This window comes from Aulonocara stuartgranti (assembly GCF_965226115.1).
Source record: "Aulonocara stuartgranti genome assembly, chromosome: 15".
Lineage (NCBI taxonomy): Eukaryota > Metazoa > Chordata > Actinopteri > Cichliformes > Cichlidae > Aulonocara > Aulonocara stuartgranti.
The window spans coordinates 36,872,427-36,899,724 of record NC_138951.1 but is presented as its reverse complement, the minus strand read 5'-3'; the positions used below and the strand labels follow the sequence as shown (position 1 = coordinate 36,899,724).

Below are 27,298 nucleotides of genomic sequence, written 5' to 3'. Positions count from 1 at the left end.
TTTTCTTTTAAATGCATAAGATCAAACGGCCAGTTAATACCTTTTGGAAACAGTAATATCTGCTGTACGTGCTGCAACATCTTAAACTCCTTGGCGTCTGGTGTCCATGTACCCCTTATCAGCGAGGCATTTACGACAGTATTCACTGATCACGCCACTAACAATAAGTCTGATTTCTAAGACCTAGATTTACATTAACTCTCATCTAAAGCGACATTCAATAACGACGAAAGGAAGGGTGACCAGGGTTTTGTACATTTTCTGAAAGCCGTCCTAGATTCTTCTGAATAGAAGACATCCATTGCCTGGGGACGAAATAAAAATGTAAAACGCAGCTAAGAACGTCTATCACGGCCACCAGCTCAGCTGTAAGGCGGCACTCACAGCTCGACAAAAGCTAATGCTAGTGCTAGAAAATGGAAAGGTAGTTGTGAAAATGTAAGACACAATATCTCTCTCACGATGAGGACATCAGTCTACGGCCTACAGATGTCACTGCTGTCATAGGTTAATCCCTGGGCGTCACTGTTCACAGAGACATGCATCTCAAATTCAACCTCTACAGAGATTACTGCAAGGCATAAAATTGCACATAATTATATCGCACTGCCTGAAAGTTTTGTCACATAAGGACTGGCAAAAGTTTTAACTCTAGCTCTGCTCTCCTTCCTTGTATTTTTAAGGGCATATTTTTAGACTTTAGTCATCTCACAAAGTGAGTTTAATGTTCTTGGAAGTCAGTAGCTTTAATTAACTTCCAGTCAATTCGGATTAGGTAAAGTTGTCTGCACAATTCATTTAGATGGACTCCCAGTTTAACTGAATGTAGTTCTTGTTTTCAATAAAAACACTAAAAAAGTGTGTTTAAGACATTAAAGGAATAAAATGAATGGTGGGCAAACGTATTCTGCTGAGGTGTTTCTGTGTACCTGTCTGCATATGTTTGACTGGCACTGGCTGTTGAATGTCTATAAAGGTGCAGTTACTGCAGGTATGCCGTGTGTGATTGTGTGAACTCTGATGAGCATAATTAACCTTTTGTTCTGTTTTTCCCAGCTGTGATCCTCTGGGCTTTTGCTGCCAGTTACCACTGACTCCAAGTTCAATTTGAACTTTGCCAACACCAGTAATTGCAGGGTAAGAAAGGTTGAACGGAGCCTGGATTTAAAGTGCTTTGCAATAATGAATAATGGCACAGAGGGTCCTATATCAACAGATAAAATTGTTCACAGTGTTTCCTGCATTGAATGGCCCATGTGATGACGATATGCACTGACACCAGTATCAAATTATATCAAATGCAAGTACAAAAACTGCAAGTCTCTGGCACCTTCTTGCTCATTAAGGCTACATTTAGCACCAAATCCTCCAGGCTTCCTTTGGTCCAGTGGGTAAAAATAGCTTTCAGTTCATTTTCATGAAGGCAAAACATTTAGAAGGTTCTCTTTGAACTAGTAGGCAGGTTATATTCCCACTAGTGCCACCTTTTCTGAAAATATATGCAACTCGCATGTCAGTCTCCACGTACTGTTGTTCGTTATGTTACCAGAGATGACATTGAAAGGACACTGCACCCACAGTGGCCATTTGTCCCTTCTACTAAAGTCTCCCTCTATTCACTAAGCTTCCCACAGACAGACTGAGGTACAGCCTTGCCTAGATAAGCACACAGAACCTGTCTTTATCTGCCTGGCAGGGGGACGTGGCCTAAGCTAAAATAACCAGCAATAGGGGCCCAGCTATCTTCACAAGGCCCCGAGAATAGAACAGATCCACGCAAACAAGAGTGAATAGAAGAAGGAGGAAAAACTCACACTGTGCACACAGACGCTTGTTTAGCTAATACAGCAACCACCTGCTACTGGCCGCTACCTCTGTTGGACCCGATAACACAGAATACACCAGCACTGTGATTATAAAGTGGCAGAGAGTGGGAGGTGGGAATGTGAATATGAGACGGCTCCATTTACAGTACTTTACTGTTGTCGTTTGGTGGGGGAGGAGGGGTGTGAGAGGAGGGAGGGGACTGGCTTTATGACTAATACGGTAATTGATGGAGAAAAGCTTCTCGGGTCATAAATAGGAGCCATTATCCTCTGAATTAGCAAAGTGGGAGACAAAATGATGCACAACCATTCAGTGATTTGCAGAGAATTGGTAAAGGGCACTTGTTATCCATCTTGCTACAAATAGGTATCTTTCACAGCACACGGGACATTTACCAGCAATGTCTAAAAAGTACATTTGGTACTATGAGAGGTATTACAACCAGCAAATCAATTTCACTTACTCCAGGCTGCTGCAGGATCCTGAGAATAGGGTGGTCAGGATGGAGATGCAGATTAGTATAACATTAATTTTGCTTTTTTCTCTTCTTCTTCCTCTTCTTTTTTAAATGCCAATTTACTCATAATGACTTAAAAGTGCATATATGCAACTTAATGCATATCCCACTCACGGCCCTTTTATCTAAGCAGACACTCTAAAAGCCTGTCTGGCAGGGATAATCTTAAGTCTACTTTGTTCTGCTTACACAGTGCATGCGAGAAAATAGAAACCACAGTGTGTCACAAATTTAAACAAGTCAATTTAGTGACGCTAAACTAAGATTAAACTTAATTTCTGTGTTACCCAAACAGCAGACACATGATCTACAGGGTGCAGTCAATATACTTCAGGGTGGAAATTCCTCATCTCAACATTAACTTTGATTTTTGTAAGGCCTAAAAAACCCCATCTTACTAGGTCAACTGCTGGTCTCGCTTCAGTGTGGGATGTTTCCAGGTGCAGACGGGGGCTAAGAGAATTCAAGGCATCGCAGACTTGCGTGACTTAGCCACAGCAGCCACAGGGTGAGTAAAAGGGAGTGGAAGCTGACGGACTAAGTGAGTGACCTGAGACAAGGGCAACTGGAAGCAACCTTTATTAATCCTTACACAGGTTCCTCAGCCTTGTGAGTTTTACTTTTTCTAAATACAGCTTGTTGATTGAAACCTCCCTTTTAGTCATGTTGTCTAGAGCTGTTGAAAACAATGACTGAATTTAAGCTTTTAGGAGGAAGCAAAAGGTCAGCGCTGTAAAAGAACTGAAAGCACTTGATTCACACACATATAAATAGAAAAGCTTCTCTGCAAAACTGTTTCATCCCTTTTGTTTTCGTAAAACATCACACATTAAATTACCTACATTTGTGTCACTTTGTAACTTGTACGGTGTAACTATATGCATCATAAATCTATAAAGCTAGCAATCCTGGACCTGATCAAAAGCCTTGAACCTTATCAACACATGTGTAAGGATGGAGGGATAGAAAAGAAAAACAGGTAGGCAGATAGACCTTTTAGCCAAATGCACATTCAATTGAACGAGTGGATAGACCCACACATGCAACCCCCCACCCAGGCTTAAACAACCAAGCCCCATCAATCAGGACCGATTCTCACAGGCTGCCTGGGCAGGGGCCATCACCATGGAAACCAAGCCTTTACTTGAAAACCGCTTTGCTTTGTCTTGTCTAGAGGTTTTCGCACACAATCACTGCCAAGCAAGCCCAGCGGGCCAAGGCAAAAAACTTGACCCAGACAAGAAAACAGAAAACAAGACAGAAAAAGTGTCTGCTGCTTGTAGTTAGAAAACTGTAAGTTAACTGTTATTAGACAACATTTTCATCTCCAGCCACAGTGTCGGTGCATGACATGGGTTATTTTAACTTCTTCATTTATTCCTTGTTTCCCTTTTTTCTCTCTTTCCAGTCATAAATGATAAAATGTTAGCTAAATTGTGAAAATCTTCTGCATCCATTATTTACTTAAAGTGTGTATTGAGTATATAATGATGTATTATGCATATAATTCTCCTTCATCAGTTGCCAAGGTGCTTTTGAGAAGTATACTTATCTTATAATAGTGTTTCTGGTGGAGAAACGTGTTCTGCCTGGATGTGGGTTTGAAAAAGAAGTTATATATGTATGTATATAGTCTAAAGTCAGCTGCATATGTTTGGGTTGTACTCGATTCCTAGGCAGAAGGCGACAGAAGAAAGGCTTATTGAATTTCTGTGTTGGGGCGGTTGCCTTGATTGAACAGACAGTGAAAATTATATCTCAAATTCTTCCTTTTAGAAAAAAAAACAAACTAAGGACACATGACGTTGCCTCTGGGGAATTTCTGTCACTTATTTAATAAACTAATACATTTACAGCCAACAGGGCACGAGGCATCTAAAAGTGATGTGCTTGCATGCAAACTACTGAATGTGTGCCATATTGTTTAACTTTACTTGTTGACCACTTCACTTCTTAAAAGTCCACGGGGCATTGCTCAGGATGTGGGAACCCAGGGTTTAAAAGATAATAAATGTGTGTTGGTATCCAGAGGTGAAAAACAGCCTGACCGCACTGCTGTCACAGGGAAGCTGCATTTCTTAAAAGAATGGCACACTTGTAAAATGCAAATTGGTCCCACTGAAACCATTGTTGAAGGCTAAAGTAAAAAGCTAAAGTCACTAAGTATCCTTCAGCCCATTGGAAATAAGTAGGTGTGATTCCTCAGAGAGAGGACGGAAATTAAGCTTAAGTATGTGCCTGATTTCAAAATGGCCACAGAGCGCACACGGATGAGGCGAATTGAGAACAATTTTGTGTCATTTAGAGACTCACTTGAGGCAATTGACACTTGTTGGCTCATTAAATGAAGAAGACACCTCAAATTGCCAAAGGTGTTATAGGTCTGATCAAAACAAAAGACAAAACACAAAAGAGGAGAAAGAAAATGGAGCGGGGAACAGGGTCTAGCATTTCAATGAAAACAAAACAGCAAATGCTTACTGCATCTTTCTCTGTGTTTAAAGTCACATACAAAGAAAAACACCCACCTTTGCAATCTTAGAAATAAGTGTTTTAAATAGATATTTCTTATTTGGAGATTCTTTTGGGACCATTTCTGCAGCAGACACGAGTCCATATAAACAGAACAGTGCAATATTCTCACAATTAACTTAAATTAAGCATTACAGCATTAGCAGTGCATTTTTTCTTTTTTGTTTAATTCTTTGCACTCTTGTCACTGAGGAACAACACATGAATATATGACATGACAGGTGTAGAAATCCAGATTAAATGTGTACTTAAAACATTAAGATTAGAAAACAAGATGCAGGTGAGTGGGTCGGAGCATTTCTGTCTACTACTTGTAAATGTACAGCTCGGAGATTTCAACCTCTACTCCGCAGCAGCAGGCTTCTTGAAGCAGTAGATTCAAGTCTGTAACTCAATTAAAAATTAACTTGTTTTCTTCTCATTTGAGAGCGGGAAAAAAGTGCATAGAGTAAACACAAGGACCCAGCATGCAACAGCAGGGTGTACATAAAGTTGAACTGACAGAACTAAATCGAGAGCCTCAAACACAATTTGACTGGAAAAAGATAAGGAGGGAGTTGAAGCAGGCAGAAAGAAAAAGAAAAACTGAGAGAAACAAGAAGCGAGAAACCAAGAGGTGAAGATATTGGAAACAGGAACAAGAAAATGTTCTCCACTAAGGGGCTTCATTTTCTTTTCTTTTTCAATTGGCAGCTTCAAAGGAATATAAATAATTGAACACCCTCACCCCATCACTGAGAGTTCTGGCCAATTACTATTAGAAGTCCTTTGCCAAGAAAGCAACATTTGAGAACTCTTAACAGGCAAAGAGAAAGGAGGAGGAAAAAGTGAGGAGGTGGTGAAATGCCTTAAAAAAAAGATGACAAATACTCTGGTTTACCTGTTAAAAAAATATTAGCAGAGAGTAAGAAAAAGTTTGGGGTTTCTATATACAAAAGAACAAAATAAAAGAATTCAAACTTTGAACTTGAGCGTAAAACAGTGTGCTTCTCAACAGGAAGTAACAAAAACAAAACTTATTTCTCCAAACGAAAGGAGAAAAAAATCCTCATGAATTCTATCTGAAGATGTGACAAAACAATGTTTTCACACCTGCAATTGTATTGCAATATCAATACAATTGATAAAGACATAGTCACAAAAAATATAATATGGCATCACTTCTACAGCTGAAGTTTAAACATGAATTTTTTTTTATTTATATAGGGGTACCCAGGTAGCATGTTTGATTTAGCCATTTCCCCCCCCTTTTTGAACACCGGATACTCTTCCTGACGTGGCTCCAAAGGGATCTGTATGTCCTCCAGGTACTGAACCAGGATCCCTTTGCTTGTTAGCTGAATCTGTAACCCACTGCACTACAGAGCCAACCAGAGGTTTACAAAATTGTAAACACTTCTCATTAGAGCCCAACTCACAAGTAATGTGTATGTATATAAATTATTTGTGACAATCAATTTCAGCAAGTTAATAAACAATGACCCCATTATGTCTCCTTTTAATCATGTCATTCATGCTTCTAAAGAGTCCAATACGCTGACAGTGTTGTTCGTTTTTTTAAACCCTTATATCGGTAAAGTAGGCCTCTATTTTGGGTATCAACAGAGACTCTTTCTAAAGGAAAACAGCCTGCCCTTTTAACCAGAACTGTCTGATATAGTTAAAGCTTTATATTCTTTGTGCTGGATGCTTTTCTACCTTTAATCGTGACTTTAAAGCATTCTATAAAGATATGAAAAATTACTCAATCGTTAACTACATTTCTTTTGTTACTGGTGTGGTCTTTGTATCATCAGTGTCTGAGAATTAATTGGCTTGATTAAATGAACTAAAAAAATACCCAAGAGCTCAAACAAATTAAAAAGAAAGAAAATCACATGTAAGCAAAAGTATTGTTGTTGGATGATACTGGCCTAATACAAATGTTATACTTCTATAGTTTATCATTATCTTACAGCTACCTGTGAAAAGGCTCAGGTGTAACTCTACGCATAAGCATATTTCAAACTTTGCACACACACACAGACATTTACATTTGTGTACCTGAACATAAATGTATGCAAATATAGACATTCACACAAGCCAAGCATTATTATGGTTGGGGTGGCAGGATTTATTGAGCCATATTTCTTTCTCTTTTGATTAAAAATGTCTCCTTCTCACCGTGATTTATGAGTGTAAATAAAAGGAATGGAGGGCAAGGGGAGATGGAGAGAGAGAGAGACAGAGAGAGAGAGAGACGCAAAGAGAGAGGGGAGGGACGTGAGAGGTGGGGATGACATCATGCTTTCAGTTGGGCTTTTCTGCAAAACGGTGGCATCCTTTCAGTCCAGCAAGTGGGAGTGAAAATAATTGGACAACTGCACTACTGGGCTGTGTGTGTCTGGCCATGAATGTGGGGGTGAAAGCCATTCAAAGGGAGGAGAGGAAGGTAGCCTGTGCTTTTGTGCATATATTTCCAAGCATAATAGTGCGGCCCCCAAAAGAGATGAGAAAAAGGAGTAGGACAGCATGCATATATGTGCCTGTGTGTGACTGTGTGTGTCTTTTTTACCCCCAAAAAGGGAGAACAACAACAACAACAAAAGTACAAGCTTGTGAGTGAAACAACAGGACAGGGCGAGGAAGTCTGACAAAAAACAGCAATCTCATCTACAGACGGCATCGACAAAGATGGGCAGAGAGCCCTACTGTTTTGAGACAGTGAGAGGGTGGGTGATGGCAGTGGGGTACGGGGGGCTAATCTCCATCAAAGATGAAGCAGATTGCACTGATTGTTATTTAAACCAGGGCGAGCAAACAGAGGCTGCGCGAGGGAGAAACGCAGTCGTAATAAACAGTCGGCGAGTGGACAGAAGACAAGAACATTCTAATGAGCCACATATTAAGTTCAGGGGCTCTAAGACGTTTACTTTCGCTCCGCATTCGTCTGTGGCCTCACTGTCAGTGAGAACAAAGACATCTGTTTGACATCTGTCGGAGTGCAGTTTTAGATATTTTTTGCCAGCTGAGCTGAAAGACACTCCAATTATGTTACCAGACAGTCAAACCACTGTGCAATCAAAGGTTCGCCTCTGTTGGAACATGAGGAAAATCAAGCAATCGTGTCATCATGAACCACTAAAAACAAATTCATTGAATGTCAAATTGGAGATAAAAGAAAATGCGGAGCAAACAGAGTGGAAAATACAATATCCCTCTTAAATTGTTCAAGGTAGACAACAAAAGTCAGCAATGACTGTGAAATAACGTGTCTAATCTGTTACTTCCCATTTTAAGGACTTATCACTGACATATTCCAGGGCTAATACACAAACATTTAGCTCATAGAAATCTCGCTATGTACTCTGTTACTAACTATGGAGGACACTGCATACAGACAAATACAATGCCTAAATTAGGCAATTATTATGTGATATTAATCTTTTTATATGAAAATAAGTGCATTGTCAGAACATTATCCAAATATCGAATACCCACACAATGACTTACAGCCTATCCAAACAGGAAGCATCTTAGCCAAGTTATTCTATCATGACAATGCTATCTAACATCATACTTTCTGGTGGATATTGGGTAGGTTGTTTATAAAGTCAGCGGTTTGATCCCTGCCTCTTCCAGTCTGCACGTAGAACTATCCTTGGGCATGACACTGAACCCCAAGTTAACCCTGGTGTATCCATGAGTGTGCACATGAATTTTAGAATTGGTTAATGTGGCTATATACAAGGAGAAGTCCATGTATCACTTAAACAACACCTCTGTCTGTATAAGCCGTGTTTTACACGTGGCTCCAGTGATGTAAACATACAAGTGCCCTGTAATTCCAGTAGTGGAATTTACTGCCTAGTCCACGTTTGCATAGACACAAAAACACAGGCCAAAGGATTACCGCTACAGCTAAATGAATATGGCTTTGGTTTTACAAATAAGCTTTTTCTTTCCTCTGGCTACTCTAAAGCAGTCCCACCTAGATAAGATGTAAACAGTCATTAGCATGCAATCTTTAAATACAAATGTGCAGTCGCAAAATGCAACAAAAGCATCTTGGAAGTGCTCAAAGTAAAGAAAAAAGGTTCACCAAAGCTTATATAATGTCCCTCTCTCCCCCCTTTTTTGTGATTACTCCACTTTTTAATAAGTTTGCAGATATGAGTGATGAACCTGTTAAAGGCACCAAAATTGAGAAGATCTTGGTACTTACTGGCGTTGGAGCCGGTGAGCAGCAGTGATAGCAGCAGAGTGATCACAGGCAGCAGGACTTGCAAGGAGATGGGCAGGGCACCACTGGTGGCCATCTTGGCTCTGGTAGGGAAGGGGGAGGGGGAGGGGGAGGGTAGGGTCGGAGTGACCTTTGACCTGGCCGGAGAGCCGAGGCCCCAACTGCACGAGGACGTGTGGGGTCTTCAAGCAGGACAGCTTGACGCTCTGCAAAACACAGAATAGGAAATAAATATGAATAAATAAAAGTGATGAACCCAAAAACACTTGTTACCTATATTACTTTGTAACAATCAGATTTTGTCACAGTACATTAATCATCATACTTCTTAGCATTTATATTCTATGAAACTAAAGTGTCATAACAATTTCACTGTTGCAACAATTCCATATAAAACCTCCAGTTCCACAATGGTGGTTTTGCCCACAGCAAAAGAACACAGGTCACGACAGTCTGCTGCATTTTCTACAATCCCTCATTGGCGGTAACGCATAAATGGAAGAAGGTAACAGGTTATCAGTGGCACAGCTGGGAGTAAAGGCGCCACATCCCCAAACCTTTAACATTCCGATCTCACAACCACTGTTTTCTCACATCCCTCAATTAGCAGGGCAGGGCTGCCGCTGCTTTCTTTCTTCTTCGCCTCCTAATCGCCTGATCTTGTCGTTATTTGCTTATCTCACCGCCTTGTAATTATACAGGCACCTGACGATATCCCAGGCATCGTCTCTTTGTTTTACTCAAATTGCCATTAATCCCCCAAGCTGCACAGAGAGACCAAGGAACCCAGGATGACACCCACTACACTCCCACCCACACAGGCACTCCTCTTCTCATTGATATGGCTGGTGCTGCGCACAGACACCACCAAGTGGTAATACATACTCTTTAATTAACAAGATATGCATAAAGAGACACACAAAGACAGAACTAGGAGCAATCACGACATGAATGTGATGAATATGTGCTGACATACTTTTACCACTTACAGAGAGATATTCAGTGTCATGCTCAAGGACGCTTAAACGCAAAGCTCTGTCTGTCTCAGCAATCAAGCTGTGAACATGAAAACCCAAAACCGTGCGCTCTCAGAGGACCCAGATCAGAGGACAAAGTGTCAGCCAGCATCTGCCCTGCTTTGGTGTCCTTGTGCAAGACGGTGAACTCCCCCAAGCTCCAGGGATTCTGCTTAGCTGAGGTGACACAAGGGGTGGCAGCGATTTACTAGAAGGGAGATTAACTACCTTGCACTGTAGGTGGTTAACAAGGGTACAACTGAACTAATTGTGTAGACGACGTACAATTTATCACTGTTTTTGTTTTGTTTTTTGGCAACACGTTGATCTTTGATATATTTGAACAATAATTTTCTAAATGTCCCTGAAAAAAGCATTTTTACCTGCTTCACAGCTCAGGTTTTAATGAAAGAGGTATTATTCAACTACAGAGGCCAAATAAGGGAACGAATATACTTAAAAAAAAAAACATTCAGATGGATTCAGGGTCAAAAGCACATTGGCACACAAGCCATCATGGAAGTTCAGGGATGCATCATTTCAACGCGTACTACACTTCATCACTTAACCTCATTGTATCATGTCTCAGTTATCTTGGTGACCTTTTATTGGGAGTAGAAGACTGAGATACAAAAGCTTCCATTACCTTAATTCAATGAAATAAAACGAATAAGTAAAAACTAAAATAAATAACTTAAACAGATTAAAATGAAATTAGACAACCCTACCTACAGGTTTGCGATTTATGTCAAACAGTTAAATTCTCAGGAGAGTTAAAAAGGTTAATATAATGCAGCTGTTTTGCTGGGCTCCATTTTTTGACTGTGGCCTTGTGAGAGGCAGAAAACCAGGGCTAATTGCAGTGTAACCGAGCACCCCAGACAGCAGGCATTTAAGAGTGCCCCACCCTTCACAACTCCTGGACCAGGCTCACATAGCAGACACATGCTGCTGCAGGCGCACTGAAAATTAAGCCCCAAACACATAGAGCCAAATCCATATATAACACAAAATCTATTCACCTCTAAACCCCCCAGTCCTCCCTATATGTAATGAGCAAGAATGTGGAAAATATGTAAGAAAAACATGGCGCAGGCACACTTACAAAAACACAAAAGGCGCGATTAACAATAGGCCTTTTGTGGCGACACCATACCAAGAAAGAGTGGGTGTTTTTCAGAAGCTCAGCTCATCTTTCAACACAATACTACACGCACACGACCAACATGTGTCCTCGCTTTTTTTTCTTCTTCTTTGCCAGGAGGGCCAGTGATGTCATTGGTAAGAACCGAGTAAAATACACATAAACAGAGAGAATAGAGGGGGAGTAAAAAACAGTCTAGAAGTTATGAATGATGGCTTTATTGTTCTGACTTTAAACACTGGGGTTGACAGAGAGAATCTCGTGTATCTGTAGGGAATAACTCTCTGTTCACAACATGCCTAACTTGTGATTTATGGGTCTCCCCTTAGGACATGGCTTACTATCATCACCTCTGGTTGCCATATAAACTTCACAACACAACTACATCAGCTATTGTTGTTGAACAGCCTCACCAAACATAGCCTAAAACCATATGGGTGCTGGAGATTAACCATGGACGCTGGGTATAGTGCTTCATTCTGCCTTCGTTTTAGTAAATGGAAGACAGAGATTACACAGACAAGTGTGCATGGAAAGATGAAAGTTGACTAAAAAGAGGGGATAAAAAAGTCAAAGTAAAATATTTGGGCTAGCATGCACCACCAGAAATGAACTTTAGCATGTCTTAGTAAACTAACAGGGCGATAGGAAAAAGGTATTTCCTTCATATCTCCCATAGGTGTTCATATGAGTAGGGACTAAAAAGCATAAAATTCACACCATTTTAATACTCATCAAAGAGTGACCACCCATGCCCTGTAGATGGGAGTGTGGTCAATGTGCAAGAGACCACTCAGGTAATCACACAAAATACACCTGTACTGATGTTTACCACGGCCATTAACTCCAAGCTGGCAAATATCTGTAACTTTACTCACAATCTGAAGGTAACACAGCAAATGTTAGTTAGCGTGCTCCAGTGTAGTTACTGTTTATGTTAATTCTAATTTTTATTTCTAAAATGTGTTGATCTGTGAATCTAGATGTAAAAAGCGACTGAATAAGGAATCTATTGTATCTAAGTATTTGCAAGTAGATAAGACACAAACAGAGAGTAGAATATCACAAGACTGTCTGACACACATGTATCATGTATCAGTGAAAATCCCCTTTGAAGTAAACTAAATTAAAAAGTGCTGCACACTTTTTGATTAAAACCCATACAGAGACAAAGTCTATTCATTACTTTGGGCTATTCCCACTGATGGGCAATGAATATATTTTGAAGCTAGAACTTTTATCCCATGTGAAAACTGCCCATCACTCGAGATATTAACCCAGAGCCAAGCTTCAGTAATTACAGCCAAAATGGCAGCACAGTTTCCACTGAGTGGTGGCAGTCACTGGCTATTAGGGACTCTCACTTTGACATGGTCAAGCTTTAAATTCGGCTCGTTTCCCCATGCAATATTGATACTAATGCATTTGATTACTAAGATTGAGAAAGGCACTGAGGGGAAGGGAAGATGGGAATCCACGCCATAAGCATGAAATGAGAGTATGACAAGTTAATATAAAAAGTGCGCATATGCACACACGCACATAACCACACTGCACTGCAAAAAGTAAAAAAAAATAAACAAAAAGCAGAAATGAATCCTTAAAAAAAATAAAGTTACAGGTATGTAAGCATATGGAGACCACGAGAGTCACAACTTCAATACAAGATGTTTTTATCCACTCATGCACTGTACTGTTACAAAGATAGTAACTGTAATAAACACACAGATACACACACACACACACTGAAGATGTGAAGTTGCATTTACACTGAGAAAAACTACTTATAACCTGAGGGACCACATTAATAATCCCTTTTATGTGATGAACAGTAAGCTCACTTCAGACACACGGTTAAAAAGACCACAGTTTGGTTGGGCTTCGCAATCAAAACCGAGTGTTTGATGTCTAGACTCTCAAAAAGAATAATATTTTCAGTGTTTGTACTCCAAAAAGTAACTCTGGGGGCTTTAGAAAGAGTGAGTTTTTCATAGATTGCCAGGTTTCCAGAACGCCTGTAACACAGTCTAATTTTGCCAGGCTGTAGAACACTGGCAGCTCACCATCCGTCCAAAGACAACGATCAATCTACTGCAAAACAGCCTATACATATATATTTAACTCAGTCATTGCTGACATAACATCAACAACACATAACAACACAAGCGTGATCAAAACTTTTCTAATTCCTGCAACAAATTACTAGTAATTTTAATATGTCAGTTTTTAACTATTAAAAAAAAAACAACTGAGGGAGATATGTTAAAGAAGAAGGAAATGCTGGATTTAAATGAACACGACAGGGCAGATGCCAGCCCCTCCCGTAGGATGATGATAACAGAAACAACAGCAGCAAAAAGAATCCTTTTCCATCACTCTCATGCTCAAACTGTGCTAGTTGCTCTTTATGCTTAGCCTTCAAGCTGCTGTCTCTCTCTCTGCAGTCTTTCACCTTAGATGAAGTTTTTATGCGTCAGCCTCGTGTTACAGGCTTTTACTTCAGCCACTTTACTGCTTTTCATCGATTCACACCTTATAGAGGAGCAACAACACAAGGATGCAAGACGCTGGACATTCAGCTGATCAGGAGCCTGTACTTGTGTATGAATGCGATTGAGCGTTGTATGAGTGACACTATGTTTGCAAGCCCGAAGGACTTTATTTAATCAAACTAAGATCTGCATATTCTGCTGTTTCTTTGTATGCGTTTGTGGAATGATTTAAGTATGAATGCCCATATAGTTCTTCCTTCTGTGAGTTACTCTATATGTCTGTCTCTGTAAGAAGCACAGCTACACAAGACACTCGCCCAGGCCTGAGCTATAAAACAAGTCTATAGAGACCATCTGTTTTTTACCACGCTGAAGTCCTAACTGTATTGATTCCATATGTCACTGGTAAGGAACACCACCAACCAGCTACACACACACACAGACACGTACTCATCCCCTGTATCTTATTAGTTTTCTGCATCAGAATTTTATGCATATTAAGGGAAAATCTGAGATGAGGGTGTGAAGAAAGGTATGTTTGTCTTCTAAATATTTCCTGATCAGACAAGTCATCATCCCAATCGTCTACAGCGTCTCTGTTTTATTTTTCTTGCCCATTCCCCTCCAATCCCTCATTTCCTCTCTCTGCTTCCCTTCCCCCTTGAACTCATGCATACTAAACTATGCTTGCATTGCAGATGTTTGGTAGGAAATCACATGAATTTGCATGGAACTGCAGGACTATTATGTAAATGCCCCAGTGTGTATCTACCTCCCAGCCTCACTCTTTCGTTGCCATCCGCTCCGTGCAGAGAGATCAATGTCAAAGAAATTTGGAAAAAATGGTATACCTGTCATTCAGCACATGTAGAGAAGCCCCGGTGGAACAAGAAATGCTCACATAAGGAAAGCATATTAGATATGCAAGACAGTGTTGGCATTTCCATTAAATGCAAAAGGCAAACAGAAATATGAAAACAAATGTGATAACCCTACATGTCTTATACATTCAGAGCAGGAATCCGAGCCAGTAGAAATGACAGAGATGTAAACAGATACATTAGAGACAGGTTCCCAGTTTATGAGCGGTTCTAAAGTTGCCAGTTTCCACAAGTCTTTGCTGCCCAGCGACACCAGAGCATCCCGGGAACAGCCTGAAAACAACCTCCACTGACATTTATGCACAGCATATTATATTGTTACAGTGATGGATGAGCAAAATGTTTGCCCAAAGTGAAGACTGTTTGCATAGGTAGGGAGAACTGCACTGCCTTGACCTCATTAAGGGACTGTAGAACGCCCTCCCCTGGCAACCTCTCCATGGAGTAGCTTTCCCATGAGCCTTTGCCCTTAACTGTTCCCAGTCTCCCAGTTCCACAAATGATGCTTGACACTTCAGAGACACCTTGTGTCGGCCATCTGCTGTCCCCCTGAGAGCACCATAACCTTTCTTTGGGATCTTTGGGAGATGCCATTTGAGCCACAGTTTGCCTGCTAAAATAGATTTTTCTGCAATGCTACACTAAAAATAACTTTAACTGTATATTCCCGGTATTAGAAGGTAACTTCCCCTTTTGAAAAAGCACTCTAAGACATTATATACAGTTTTTAAAGCTCAGCGTTTTGTAAATTTGTCTTACTGGTGTTTGGACAACCTTCACACCCCAACATTCGCTGTCGGGTCTAAGTTCTTCAAAAAGGAAGTGCAGATTTACAAAAAGATTTGAGACCAAATTACCACAAGCCCACTGAATCTTCAACTATTTGTTTTTCTCGCAGCGTTGCTCTGAGTTCGATCAGCAGGAAATGGGTTTACTCTGAACATGATGAGCCACTGCTGTCCTTCCAATAAACACCCAGGGCTGTGAGGCTTTTAGCTGAAATCCACCTCTGTTGAGGTTGAGTGCACAGCAGTAAGCATCGGGCCTGTGCAGTCGAGACGAACGGATTGGCAGCTGGGAGGCTTGGGCACCAAGCTGACCACTGAAACCCAGACTTTATTGCACAGCCGTTTTGTTTGTCACCGAGGGGTGACACACTATCCCATGTAACCTCGCCATACTGTGACATTACAAGTTGGCACATGAAATTCACACACATGTACACTTTTGTCTGCCTCTCCTCGTCTGTCGCCCTGGCAGCCAGCGATGACAAAGGCCTAAATTTACAGGTGGCAGTGTCTGGGATAACCCTGGTAGGACGAAAGGGTATAACTAAACAGTATAAAAAGTAAAATAGAGGTATTTAATTATAGGACAGAGTAAAAATCACAGTTTTAAGTTGGAGAAAGGAGGTGCAGCAGTTCTTTATATAAAGAGGCAGTTGTTCAGGAGTGTCTGTGGTGGGAGAAGAGGTGGGGGAAGGAGGGTCTGAAGAAGTGACATCAGTTTTTGGCCTGCTGCCCACAGATTCAGACAAGCATCGCACCAACTAGCCAGCAGCTTGAATGCCCTTTAGAAATTGCCACAGGAGAGGGAGAGAAGTTTCTGAAGGGCGGCTGGGACAGCTTGGGAAGCACGCTTCATATTCATTCTGGAAATGGGATGCGGGTTGGGGGGGGTGAATGAGATTATTCTAAGTGATCAAGTAGGAGGCAGAGGAGGGAAAGACTGGCAGTCCAGGGTGTTTAGAAAGATTCCTATCTGCAATTGGCAGGGCTTACTGTGTAACATTTGCTGTGTGGTTTGAGAAGTTTCATTTCCAAAATGAGACATATACCATTTGAAAAACTGTCACACCTACACAACAAAATGGCTACTGGCACGTTAATAAAATTCACAACCGAGCTAAATTGGCGCCATCCTTGGCTCCTCGCTCCGAAAAGTTGAAATTTAAGACATGCAATCTATTTTTCTATACTTCTTTATCCGTTTCCGAAAAGAGTGTGCCATTCCATTTGCATTGCAGTTTCACTGCTCTACAAATTCAACATGACAGATTAGAAAAGAAACAAAACTGTCGTGGCCAAGTTAGCCTTCTTTTTCTGCTTCACATAACGGAAATCTAAAAACCTTACTGCATGGCACAGATCATCTAATAAAAATCCTAACTAACTTGTGCAAGTAGGATGATACAGTATTTCGGAACCTGATAATCATGCCTTTGACTCTTTTCAATTCATTTATTTGTCTATAAACATAAATAGGCCTCTTTTCCAGCAGCATCCATTTGCAGCAAATTGGGTCCATTATGTGATCTCGCAACTTCAGGTTTCAAAAAATATGATTTTCATGTGCACTGATCAGTTACATATAAAACAGGGGTGCTCTTTAGGGTTCATATCTGAGGCTCCTTTTGTCCTGACAGCTTTTTAATGAATTCTGTACTTCTCAAATGTGGAAAAAAAAGATGGGATAGATTTGTGTATTAATATACAAAGATACACTAATACAGAGACATATACAAATGGAACAAAGTCATTTAGTTTAAAAAAAAAACCTTCAGCCACTGTGGTCATCTTTTCAGCCTCTTTTTTTAAGTATTTAATTGAAAATTAAGTTAATCCTGGTAATTTCAGAAACTGGGCCAAAGCTCATCAGCAGGCTAAACAGTATTTAATAACCTCACTGGGGGAGCAAGAATTAGGATTAAACTTATTTTGTGTGTGTGTCATTAGGGAAGGTGCATTTTAATTTGCACTTCTCTGCCATTATCTGATTAATGACAAAAAGGACTGAACATGAAAATGCATCGCCACGAGAAATTCACATTCCCACAACAATTTAGAGAGGAAAACATAACACACGACACTGGACATCATTAAGCGTACTTCAGGAAGTCCCATTGAAGCCACTGCTCGGATTTAAGTTTTATTACCCCCCCCCCCCCCCCCCCCCAAAAAAAAAACCAACCAAAACTACAAAAAAACAAAACACGAAAAAAATTTTTACATTTTCACTGCTTGTTACACCATCTGTAACAAGCTTCTATTACATTTTCTTCATTTCCACAGTGAACAGTCAGACAATAGTGATGGCAACAGCAAAGGCATTTGACTATCCTCTCATGACATGTAGTTCAGACTTTGGGGGATCAGACTGAACGTGACTAGCCAAATGGTTTGTTGCGCAGTCCCATCTGGGAAGTTGCACTTGGAAACTCGTTGGCAAGGTCTAGGCATATCAACCAGGTAAGCTGCCATTAAATGCAAAGAAAAAATATGCCAGTGTAGACAGCTAGTTAGTTAGGCCAGTCCACATGGAAAGTAACTGGCACAGATATTGTGACCAGAGAAGTCAAAGACTTTCAGTAACTTCAAGAGATGACAAGCAACGTAACTGCAAAGAGGATCAGGGTGTTGAGTAATACTTTTCTCCACTTTGAGGCCAACAATTAAAAGGATTATGAAAGAGAGAGGTTAGAGTTTATCTAGGCAACGAAAGCCTTGAATGTCTGCTTACAACAACCTATTTTTGTTGACAAGGCAATGCATGAAAAGCGAATCTCTTGCTGTGTAGCAAGTAATGACATTTTAAACATGTCATCTCACCTAAACCATGCTCGTAGCAGTAACCTTATGGTCAGAAGTTTCTCACATGACACTAATTGGTCCTAACTAAGTTCTAACCTACAAGCTCAAAGCTAGAAGCTTTGGCAATTTAAATTCCCTTGTGATACTGATCAGTGCAAATCTCTCATTGAAACGGACACAAAGGTGTACCCGATTCGTTAACACGTAAAGTCAAGGACTCCTTACAAGCACTAGGTACTAGCAGTTAGGAGTCTCTCTGTGTCAAATAAAACCAATCCCTGGCATGTTATTCTGAATTGATTTGGCAACTTTTCTCCACATTCTTATGGCCAAAGTTAGCGTAAAACTGTTTTTGAAACCTCCCTCTCAGTTCTCAAAAAAATAGAAGATGAACAACATCCTCTGTCTGACTGAAGCAGCAGCAACTGCTCTGTGCTGATGTGCAAAATGACTGTCTTTTGGGTTTGTTTGGTTTAAACGACACTGGATCTGATTATATGTTACAAATATACAAGAAAGACAATAAACATGGTATCATAGCAATTAGCGTTGTGCAACACTATGTGGAGCAGGCTGTGTGTTACCAGAGTGTCTGTATCCCTGTCAATCTACTGCACTGCAGAGACCCAAAACAGATGGCAAGGCTGACCCACACTCTGCCTCTCTGCCTGTTTGTGCACCCGTCACAGTCATACCACCAGCGTTCCCACTATAGCGGTACAGACAACTGTTTTTTTACAGTCACTTTAAAAAAGATCTGAGAAACAGACAGGAACAAATGTGATGCTTAGACTTGGGAATTCAAATGCTACAAATAACCAAAGACAAAAAGAGGGGAAAAAATTGTACACTTACTTTACAAAGAACGTGAAAACGTAAAAGTAAAAGATCCAATTTTTAATTCAAATAAGGGTTATAAAATTAACACCTCCTAAATTTTCTGTCTACATTGTATTTTAACAAGAAAAAAGTTATTCAAGGAGTAACTTGCCAATTCAGGCAATGTAAGTTTTCAACAACTAGCTGCAAAGAAGACTTACATATTGAGTGATTAAATGCCAACTTAACTGCCAACTATTTTATTCCCTCGAGTGTTCCTAGATAACCATCAGAAAGCCCAGCGTGAGATGGCATGTCTTTTAGCCAAAAACTGAGGCTCAAGCCACCTCATGTGACATTCATTTATCCAGTAATTTGTGGTAATAATGCAGCATGATCCATATTAATGTATTCCTCCACAATAACCTACTGAAACAGAGAGTCAATTGTGAATTTGTCTTACTTTCCTACAAACCGCTGGAATAAAGAGTTTGCTTGTGTGGCAGACAGAGGATTATTGTGGACGACGGGCATGCACGTGGGCAAACAACAGAAGAAAGGCAGCTCTGATAGCACAATGGAGCCTCTAAGCCTCCAAGAAAGTGACATGCTCGCACACGCACACGCACACACACACACACACACACACACACACACATATATATATATATATATATACTGTATGTATAAAAAAACCAAAGACACCCAGCACGCCCCTGTGGGCGGTCAATCCTTCAAGCTCGGTCCTCTACCAGAGGCCTGGGAGCTTGAGGGTCCTGCGCAGTATCTTAGCTGTTCCCAGGACTGCGCTCTTCTGGACAGAGATCTCCGATGTTATTCCCGGGATCTGCTGGAGCCACTCGCCTAGCTTGGGAGTCACCGCACCTAGTGCTCCGATTACCACGGGGACCACCGTTACCTTCACCCTCCACATCCTCTCGAGCTCTTCTCTGAGCCCTTGGTATTTCTCCAGCTTCTCGTGTTCCTTCTTCCTGATATTGCTGTCATTCGGAACCGCTACATCGATCACTACGGCCGTCTTCTTCTGTTTGTCTACCACCACTATATCCGGTTGGTTAGCCACCACCATTTTGTCCGTCTGTATCTGGAAGTCCCACAGGATCTTAGCTCGGTCATTCTCCACCACCCTTGGGGGCATCTCCCATTTTGACCTCGGGACTTCCAGGTTATACTCGGCACAGATGTTCCTGTACACTATGCCGGCCACTTGGTTATGGCGTTCCATGTATGCCTTGCCTGCTAGCATCTTGCACCCTGCTGTTATGTGCTGGATTGTCTCTGGGGCATCTTTACACAGCCTGCACCTGGGGTCTTGCCTGGTGCGATAGACCCCAGCCTCTATGGATCTTGTACTCAGAGCTTGTTCTTGTGCTGCCATGATTATATATATATATATATATATATATATATAGTAGTAACATGTTGCCTCTCAGAGGTGTACATGTACACTGGTTCTCTTACACAATCACTCATGCGCACAGTCTTTCTACAAGCCATCACTCCTCTGAGCATGTGTCTACCCTCTGACCCTTTCACTCCGACAAATGACGCTTCAGCACCACCATACTATTAAACCCCCACAGTGCCACAGCACGTCACGCGCCTTTGACTTTAGAGCGAATTTCAGCGCGCCGAGGGCGTCGTGGGAGTAAAGGTTGGGGGTGGTGGTGGTGTTGCTGGTGTGTGGGGGTCAAAGGTGGGAGGTCAGACAGCTGGTAAACATCTTTAAATACTCCTTTATAACACCATACATTCCTTCACAGCAGGGAATGGTTAGCAAGACATCCATCCCTGCCTGATTTAGCTCTGTTTTTGTGTGTGTGAAGGATAACCTCAAGTTTTTGTATACTACATACTTTTGTGAGTCAGACCAAGCTATGGCATGCAAATAAAATATATTTTTAGAAGATGGCAAAAAACAAGACTAAATTTATTCTGCAATATTCAAAACAGCAACACCCCGGCAGAAATCGTGTGGGTGGGGGTTGTTGCTGGGCTTGTTTGTTTTCCTGCCTGCAGTATCCACGCTGATTTTAAGTGATGGTAGAGTGGGTGGGGTGGTGGGCCTTTTAAGTCCTGCAACTAATGCATAAACAAGACCGCTTTCTCTCTGTCTTGCTGTCTTTTATTCTCTCGGTGTGTGCGTTTATCATTTTACCACTTTGCACACCCATGCTGTGTATTGCGAGTTTTGAAGGAGACGGAAAGACTGAGACAAAAACAGCAAAAGGACGGAAAGCTCTACTGTTCTGCTATGACTTAAAAGCAATGTGATAGACTTACCGACCCATACGTACAATTACTGGGTCTGGAAAAGACAAAGAAGAAGGCAGACAAAAGAAATACTGAAAGCTGTTTTGCATAGAGAATTACAACATAAGGACAGAACACGCCAGTGAGAGCGAAGACACACCCCCTGCACTTTAAACACAATCAAACACACAAGTGGGAGGATATGGGGGTCTCTGATGGGGGCTTACTGGAGGTAGATGGTTGTATCACACTGGTCCCAGACAGGCTTTGGAGCCAGCCCCAGTGACATGGAGAACATTGGCAGTTTTCTACTGCAGGGAATCTGTTGGCGTTTAAAACAGCCCAGGAATCTTTCAGGCCTGTTTTCAGGGAAGAAATAAAAACTACCAGAAAAGGCTCAACTCAAACTGTTTAAGATTGGCATAACGTAACCAATGTCCAACTTTTTTGCCATGCTCAGAATCAACAAGGCACTCGTAAATGATATCGTAAAATCATAACATCATCACGTTATTCTGGTGGGTCCATACTAGAAGCAGAATGACTAAAAGAGCTTATAGGGAGTCTATTCCTGTTATTTCTTTGCAATATTACTGCATGTCCAGAGTTCATTGCAATAAAAAAATGGCTAATGCATACACAGAGTTAGATTACTGGAAAAGAGAAGTGAGAGAGGAAAGTTAAGCTGTGTTCACACCAGAGGTAATGTGGTGACCAAAAACCAAAAGGACAACTTCAAGCAACTATGGCCAAAAAAAGCTGCTGGTAACTCAAAATTGGGACCCAAGATGCAGGCAAGGAGGAGGCTGTTGATTAACATATAACTTGGTAGTAAATATGGCAGTATGTTACCTAGGCAACCAGAGCCTGACATGTCTGCAAGCGACCACCAGTCAGCTTCAAAGATAGGGGGACTTTGAATAGGGATGCATCTTTAGCAGAGCTCTGACTGCAAAGTTGGTCATCAGTTTGGTTATCAAGAGTGGGTAGAGACAACTAGAATGAAAGAAGCCTTAAACTAAATAAAAGTGTGTTCTGCCCTAACCTGGTTAAGGATTACAGTATTTACATCGATAACCAGGGTCAATCCTGGTCCCAGTCTCAAGTCAAGTCTTGAGGCAGATTTTCAATATTTCACATTTGTCTGGCAGGGGTTAGTCTTTGTCTTTCACACGAGGTCTTCCTGGCTCACGTTCTCATCTTAAAATCTCCCCTGAGGAGTTATCAGAAAGTAGTTAAAAGACTAAGAAAAGTGAACAATCAATAATGATCAATACCTATGTGCACAACCCTGGTGCATCTTTGCCAAAGAGTCACCATCACTCCCCGAGCAGGATTCTTTGTAGTCAAATATTGTACCTTTTAAGTTTCAAAGTCATTTTATAAGGTCACATGTAAGACCACAGGTTCACAAAATTTCAATTTATAGTGTGCCTACTGCTTTAAATGTGACCACAACTGGTCAGTTCAATTACCAAATGACAATATTAAAGATAGTTGTTGAATAAAAAGAACAAAGAACGCTCATTAAGTGTGGTGACTTCTTGTCTATGTAACAGTATTTAGAACGGTAGGCATGATTATGTTCAGCATTTAATTGATTAGGTAGAATTAGACTGTTTTTGGACTGTTACATCTTTCTAAACATAAAATGATGAATAAATGTTATTCAATTCATTTCAATGTTATTTATAAATCCCCAAATCGCAACAATCGTCATCTCAAGGTAAAGGGAAGCTAAGGCCATATAATAATAGAAAGAAAACCCCAACAATCAGATGACCCTCTGAGAAAGCACTCGGCTTTTCCTTCAAGCGAGTCAGAAACACACAACAGTTACGAGGTATATGACAGAAACGTGACAGCAGACTTCTAAGAGTATATCAGCAACACAAAATCAAAATGTCAACGAGGCAGAAGTAAAGAAAAATAATAATGAGGAAATCTGAGCTTCATTCAGACACACACCATTGCAATTAGTCATTTGAAGAGTAACAGAGTGAACAAAAATTGAGAAAGAGCATAAAATGTTGACATCCAAGCCAGGCACCAAGCTGCTCATCTTCTTGGCGCCAGGCAGAGTGCTGGCTCTCACTCAACCAGGAGGCCCATTTTTTCCCCATGCTTTTTATATTTCTTTTGTTTCGGTTATTCATCATAAGAGTTGTGTACAACTCGTTCACTTGCTCACTTTGCATATTTGGATCACCCTCACTCGTCTTCCTTTATTGGACAGAAAACGACGGCCATTTTTTTCTCTCCCCTAAACGCCTACGGGCCTTGAAATACATGCAGGCTGAAATCCAAAGCCCCTAATCACAGCTAAGGGAACAGGCTGACTGGAGCGTCACGATTCGTAGCAAGGGAGGAATGGAGCAAGAGAAGGGAGGGAACAAAGGGAGAATAGGTGAAAACGAAGAGAGGGACAGTGGGAGAAAGAAAAAAAATGGCTGTCAATATGCACGGGCGTTACGCAGAGAGGAAGCTAATCAGCCATTAATACAAGTGACACTCTAGCTATTGAGAATACAAAACACAGGGCTTGATTGAAGGTCTTGTCTGATGCAATAGTGCTTCAGTTTGAATGCGTCTGTCCTTTTTGTCTATGTGAGTGCCTGAGTTTGTGTGACTACAATTGTCAATGTGTGATTTCACATGTGTGTGACAAGACTACAGAAATGTGAGTGTATGAGACGTGTCAGCCTATCTGCATGGATACTATATGTATGTGCTCATTAAATGCGACTATAGCTTGGTCTGTGTTCGTGGCCCGACACTTCGGTACACCTCAAGCTGCTCAACGGTCGTCAAGCTCGCTCAGCAAGAAGCAGGCAGTTCCATCTGGTCAAGCCATCCCTGTGTATTTTAAGTGTGTGCTGTCTGCATGCGTGTGCGCGTGAACACCACCATGCAAAAATGTCCCTACATCCTTGCATACATATACAAAAAGCATGTCTTCCATTGGTCTTCCAGACCTAATTTTGACGCTCCGTTTGCTGGCATGACGGCAAGAAAGCCTCTGAAGTAAATTAAAGGCGATGACAACAAAATGAGAGGATGGAGAGTCGAAGAGGCAAAGCCACCTGGCTTGGCCCCAGCTCACTGCAGCACATTTGCTTGATAAACTAAAAAAAAATTTCTGAGAGCACTTAAAATTACAGCTACTAAGTTACAAATACACAGAACAATTTTCATTTAGCAACAGAATGCTTTTTCAACGATTTACGCCTAAGATATTGGCTGTAGGAGTAAACCAAGGATGTGGCGCCTCTCTCTGTGTGGCTGTGTGTGTATTTGTCACTAACAAGGTCCCACAAGGCTGCCTCGGTCACCTGGGTATTGCAGTACGCTCGTAGCCAGGTCCACTCATGAATGAACCCAGAGCAACAACAGTAATTCCCAAGCATTTTCCACCAGAGCTACTGTATGGGTGCGTATGTGTGAGGGGCAGGCTACAGTAGAGCTACGGTGCAGCTGGCTGCTACGAAGAGGTGAACCAGCTGCCCCTTTTTAGCACGGAGACTATCGTACACACACAAAAAAACCCTACAAATTTCTCAACTTGGGGAGCAAAACACCGTTACAAAACGCTGAACAAAATCCACTGAGCCGGAGCACAGGTTTGCCAATTTTCTCTTTCAAGCTACAAATATTTATATCCCCTCCTGAATGAAGAAAAGAAAAACAAAGATATGGAAAGAAAGTGGAAGTTAGAGGTAGTTCAATCACTAAAAGTCCCTGGCAGGGCTCATTTATGACTATGTGGAGAATCTCCTTGCAGAAGGGTTTTTGCCAATGGGTGATGACCTCAGGAATCAACGATGGCTACATTTCACTGTGTGTTATACTTGTATAACTATGCATGTGACAAATAAAGAACCTTGAACCTTGAATGGCAATTGCTGATGTTTTGATTTGAGCCTAATGTCATTGTGCGTTTAAAAATACCATTTTTATCTTCTTCTGGAAACTTTTTTCCACCAGAAATTCTCTCTCTCACTCTTTTTTTTAACTCCTCAATGTGGGAGTGTTAAAAAAACACTGATTAGCCCAAACTCCAGCTTAAAAGTGTGTGAATACAGATTTGGATGTAAACAGCAGAGACACTCTACCACAAAACAACTGGGAATGCAACCAATCATGTGACATTTTAAATAAATTATATTCATACTTTAATCAGGCACGGGTGGTAATGTTCTTGATTTTCCGCACAAACAAGTTGCTTTGTTTGATCTCCCAAAGCAGTGAGTCCACCTCAGGCTTTTTGATTTTACGTTTTCATGTTTTTGTTTTTTTCCAGTTTTCTATAAATGCCTTCACCCAGGCTCCTTCCCTGCTCTGCATGCCCTCCCTTAATTCCTTTGACGATCGCTTGTTTTCTTTAGTTTTTACAAACTTCCCCTGCTGCTTTCCACCCTCATCCATCTCTCTCCTCTGTCTCTCATCTTAACATCACTCGGCTGCCGATTTTTTTCTCTTGTTTGTTTTACTCCTTTCCCTCGGTCCACCCCCTGCCTGCCTAACTTTCACTCCTCCATGAGTAAAGGAAGAGAAGAAAAATCGCAACATGGTGGCTGGTCGTCACAAGGTAATGTTAGGACTGCTGGGCCGAGACTGACGCACACATACACGTGCAGCTGCATTTTGCTGGGCTTAGTGAGCACGACTGCGCGTTTAAAATTTAGAGTAAAATCCACATCACAAGAACAAAGACTCCCACACTGAGACAGCAAGCATTTGAAACAATTAGATCAGTTAAGATCAAACAGCAGTCCTTTCAATAAACACGTTTCAGTGACAGGGAGGCATCCTCCTTGTAATTAAAAGAGAGGAAAGCCTGTTGTTTGGCCCAGCGGAGTAATAAGGAGGCGGGGAGATTTGTAGGGTTGGGGGGTGGAGGAGTGGGAAGTGATCAAATGACACCCTGACATTTGAGCCCGAAACAAACTAATCGATCGTGATTAAATTATTCATCTGTCTGTTTACCGTGGAAATGGAGGGGTTTGAAGGAAATAGGAGGGAGAAGGGAAAGAAGTGGGGAGCCAGTGACAGCTGTGATGTGAATTTCCCATACTAATCTTAACATAATGATTTTCTGTGCGTGCTAGAAATGCTGCAGAGGCCATACCTACTTTTAGGTACTTTGTATCTGCTTTGGTTTCAGCGCTATTCGATAATAAATTTATAGAATCTACTATGAGGCTGTTTTGCAAAGACAAACACCCATGGCTATGTTAGTCCTGTGCTAATAGCCATGTTCTGTGTTATTCATGTGGACATGTGTGGTCTTGTGATTTAAAACCATTCATTTGTATAACTGCAGTGTAATCTGACAAAATTACCAGTTAACTGAAAGGAAACAGTGAGCAGGGTAAATGCAGAGAGAGATGTGCTTGTGGGGAAGAATAAACCAAACAAACAAACAAACAAAAACAGCTGCACTAAAGGCTAAAGGGTACAGGAAGTCACTAAATCTAGCCACAAATCACCAAGATGGTAACACGACCTGATTCCACAGATTGAAAGTTCTACCTATGTCTATCTGTCTGAGGCTGATCTGGGCTTGGGTCGTGGGGGTAGAAGTCCAAGCAGAGACCCTCTCTCCAGCCACAGACATTCTCAGATCAATAATTTCTCAAATATGTCCTGGGTCTACCCCACAGCCTCCTCCCAGTTGGACATGCCCGAAACAGTCACTTGGCTCCTTTCAATGTGGAGGAGTACCGGCTCTCCTCTGTGCCGCTCCAAACTGATTGAACTAGATATCATTTGGAGGAAGCTCATTTCTACTGCTTGTTACTCAATGCCATTCTCTCAGTCACCGCTCACAGCTCGTGATCATAGGTGAAGGTTAAAACGTAGATCAACCAATAAATCTACTTCACTTTCACACTCAGGTCTCTTCTCCATGAGAAACTGTACACGATCCTCATTACTATAGCCATTTCACCAATCCATCTGTCGATCTCTTGTCTCTCTCCTTC

At 41.3% G+C, this 27,298-nt stretch overlaps 1 protein-coding gene across 4 annotated transcripts in view; it reads right to left on the bottom strand.

Moving 5' to 3' along the window:
- Positions 1–27,298, bottom strand: part of ptprsa (protein tyrosine phosphatase receptor type Sa) — a 232,587-nt gene that overhangs the window by 117,207 nt on the left and 88,082 nt on the right. For all 4 annotated transcript variants that reach the window (XM_082507103.1, XM_082507102.1, XM_082507105.1 and 1 more), the window contains one exon: positions 9,081–9,304. In XM_082507103.1, coding sequence (XP_082363229.1) covers positions 9,081–9,174 — 94 coding nt within the window. In that variant the 5' untranslated portion in view covers positions 9,175–9,304. The remainder of the gene's footprint in view (positions 1–9,080; positions 9,305–27,298) is intronic.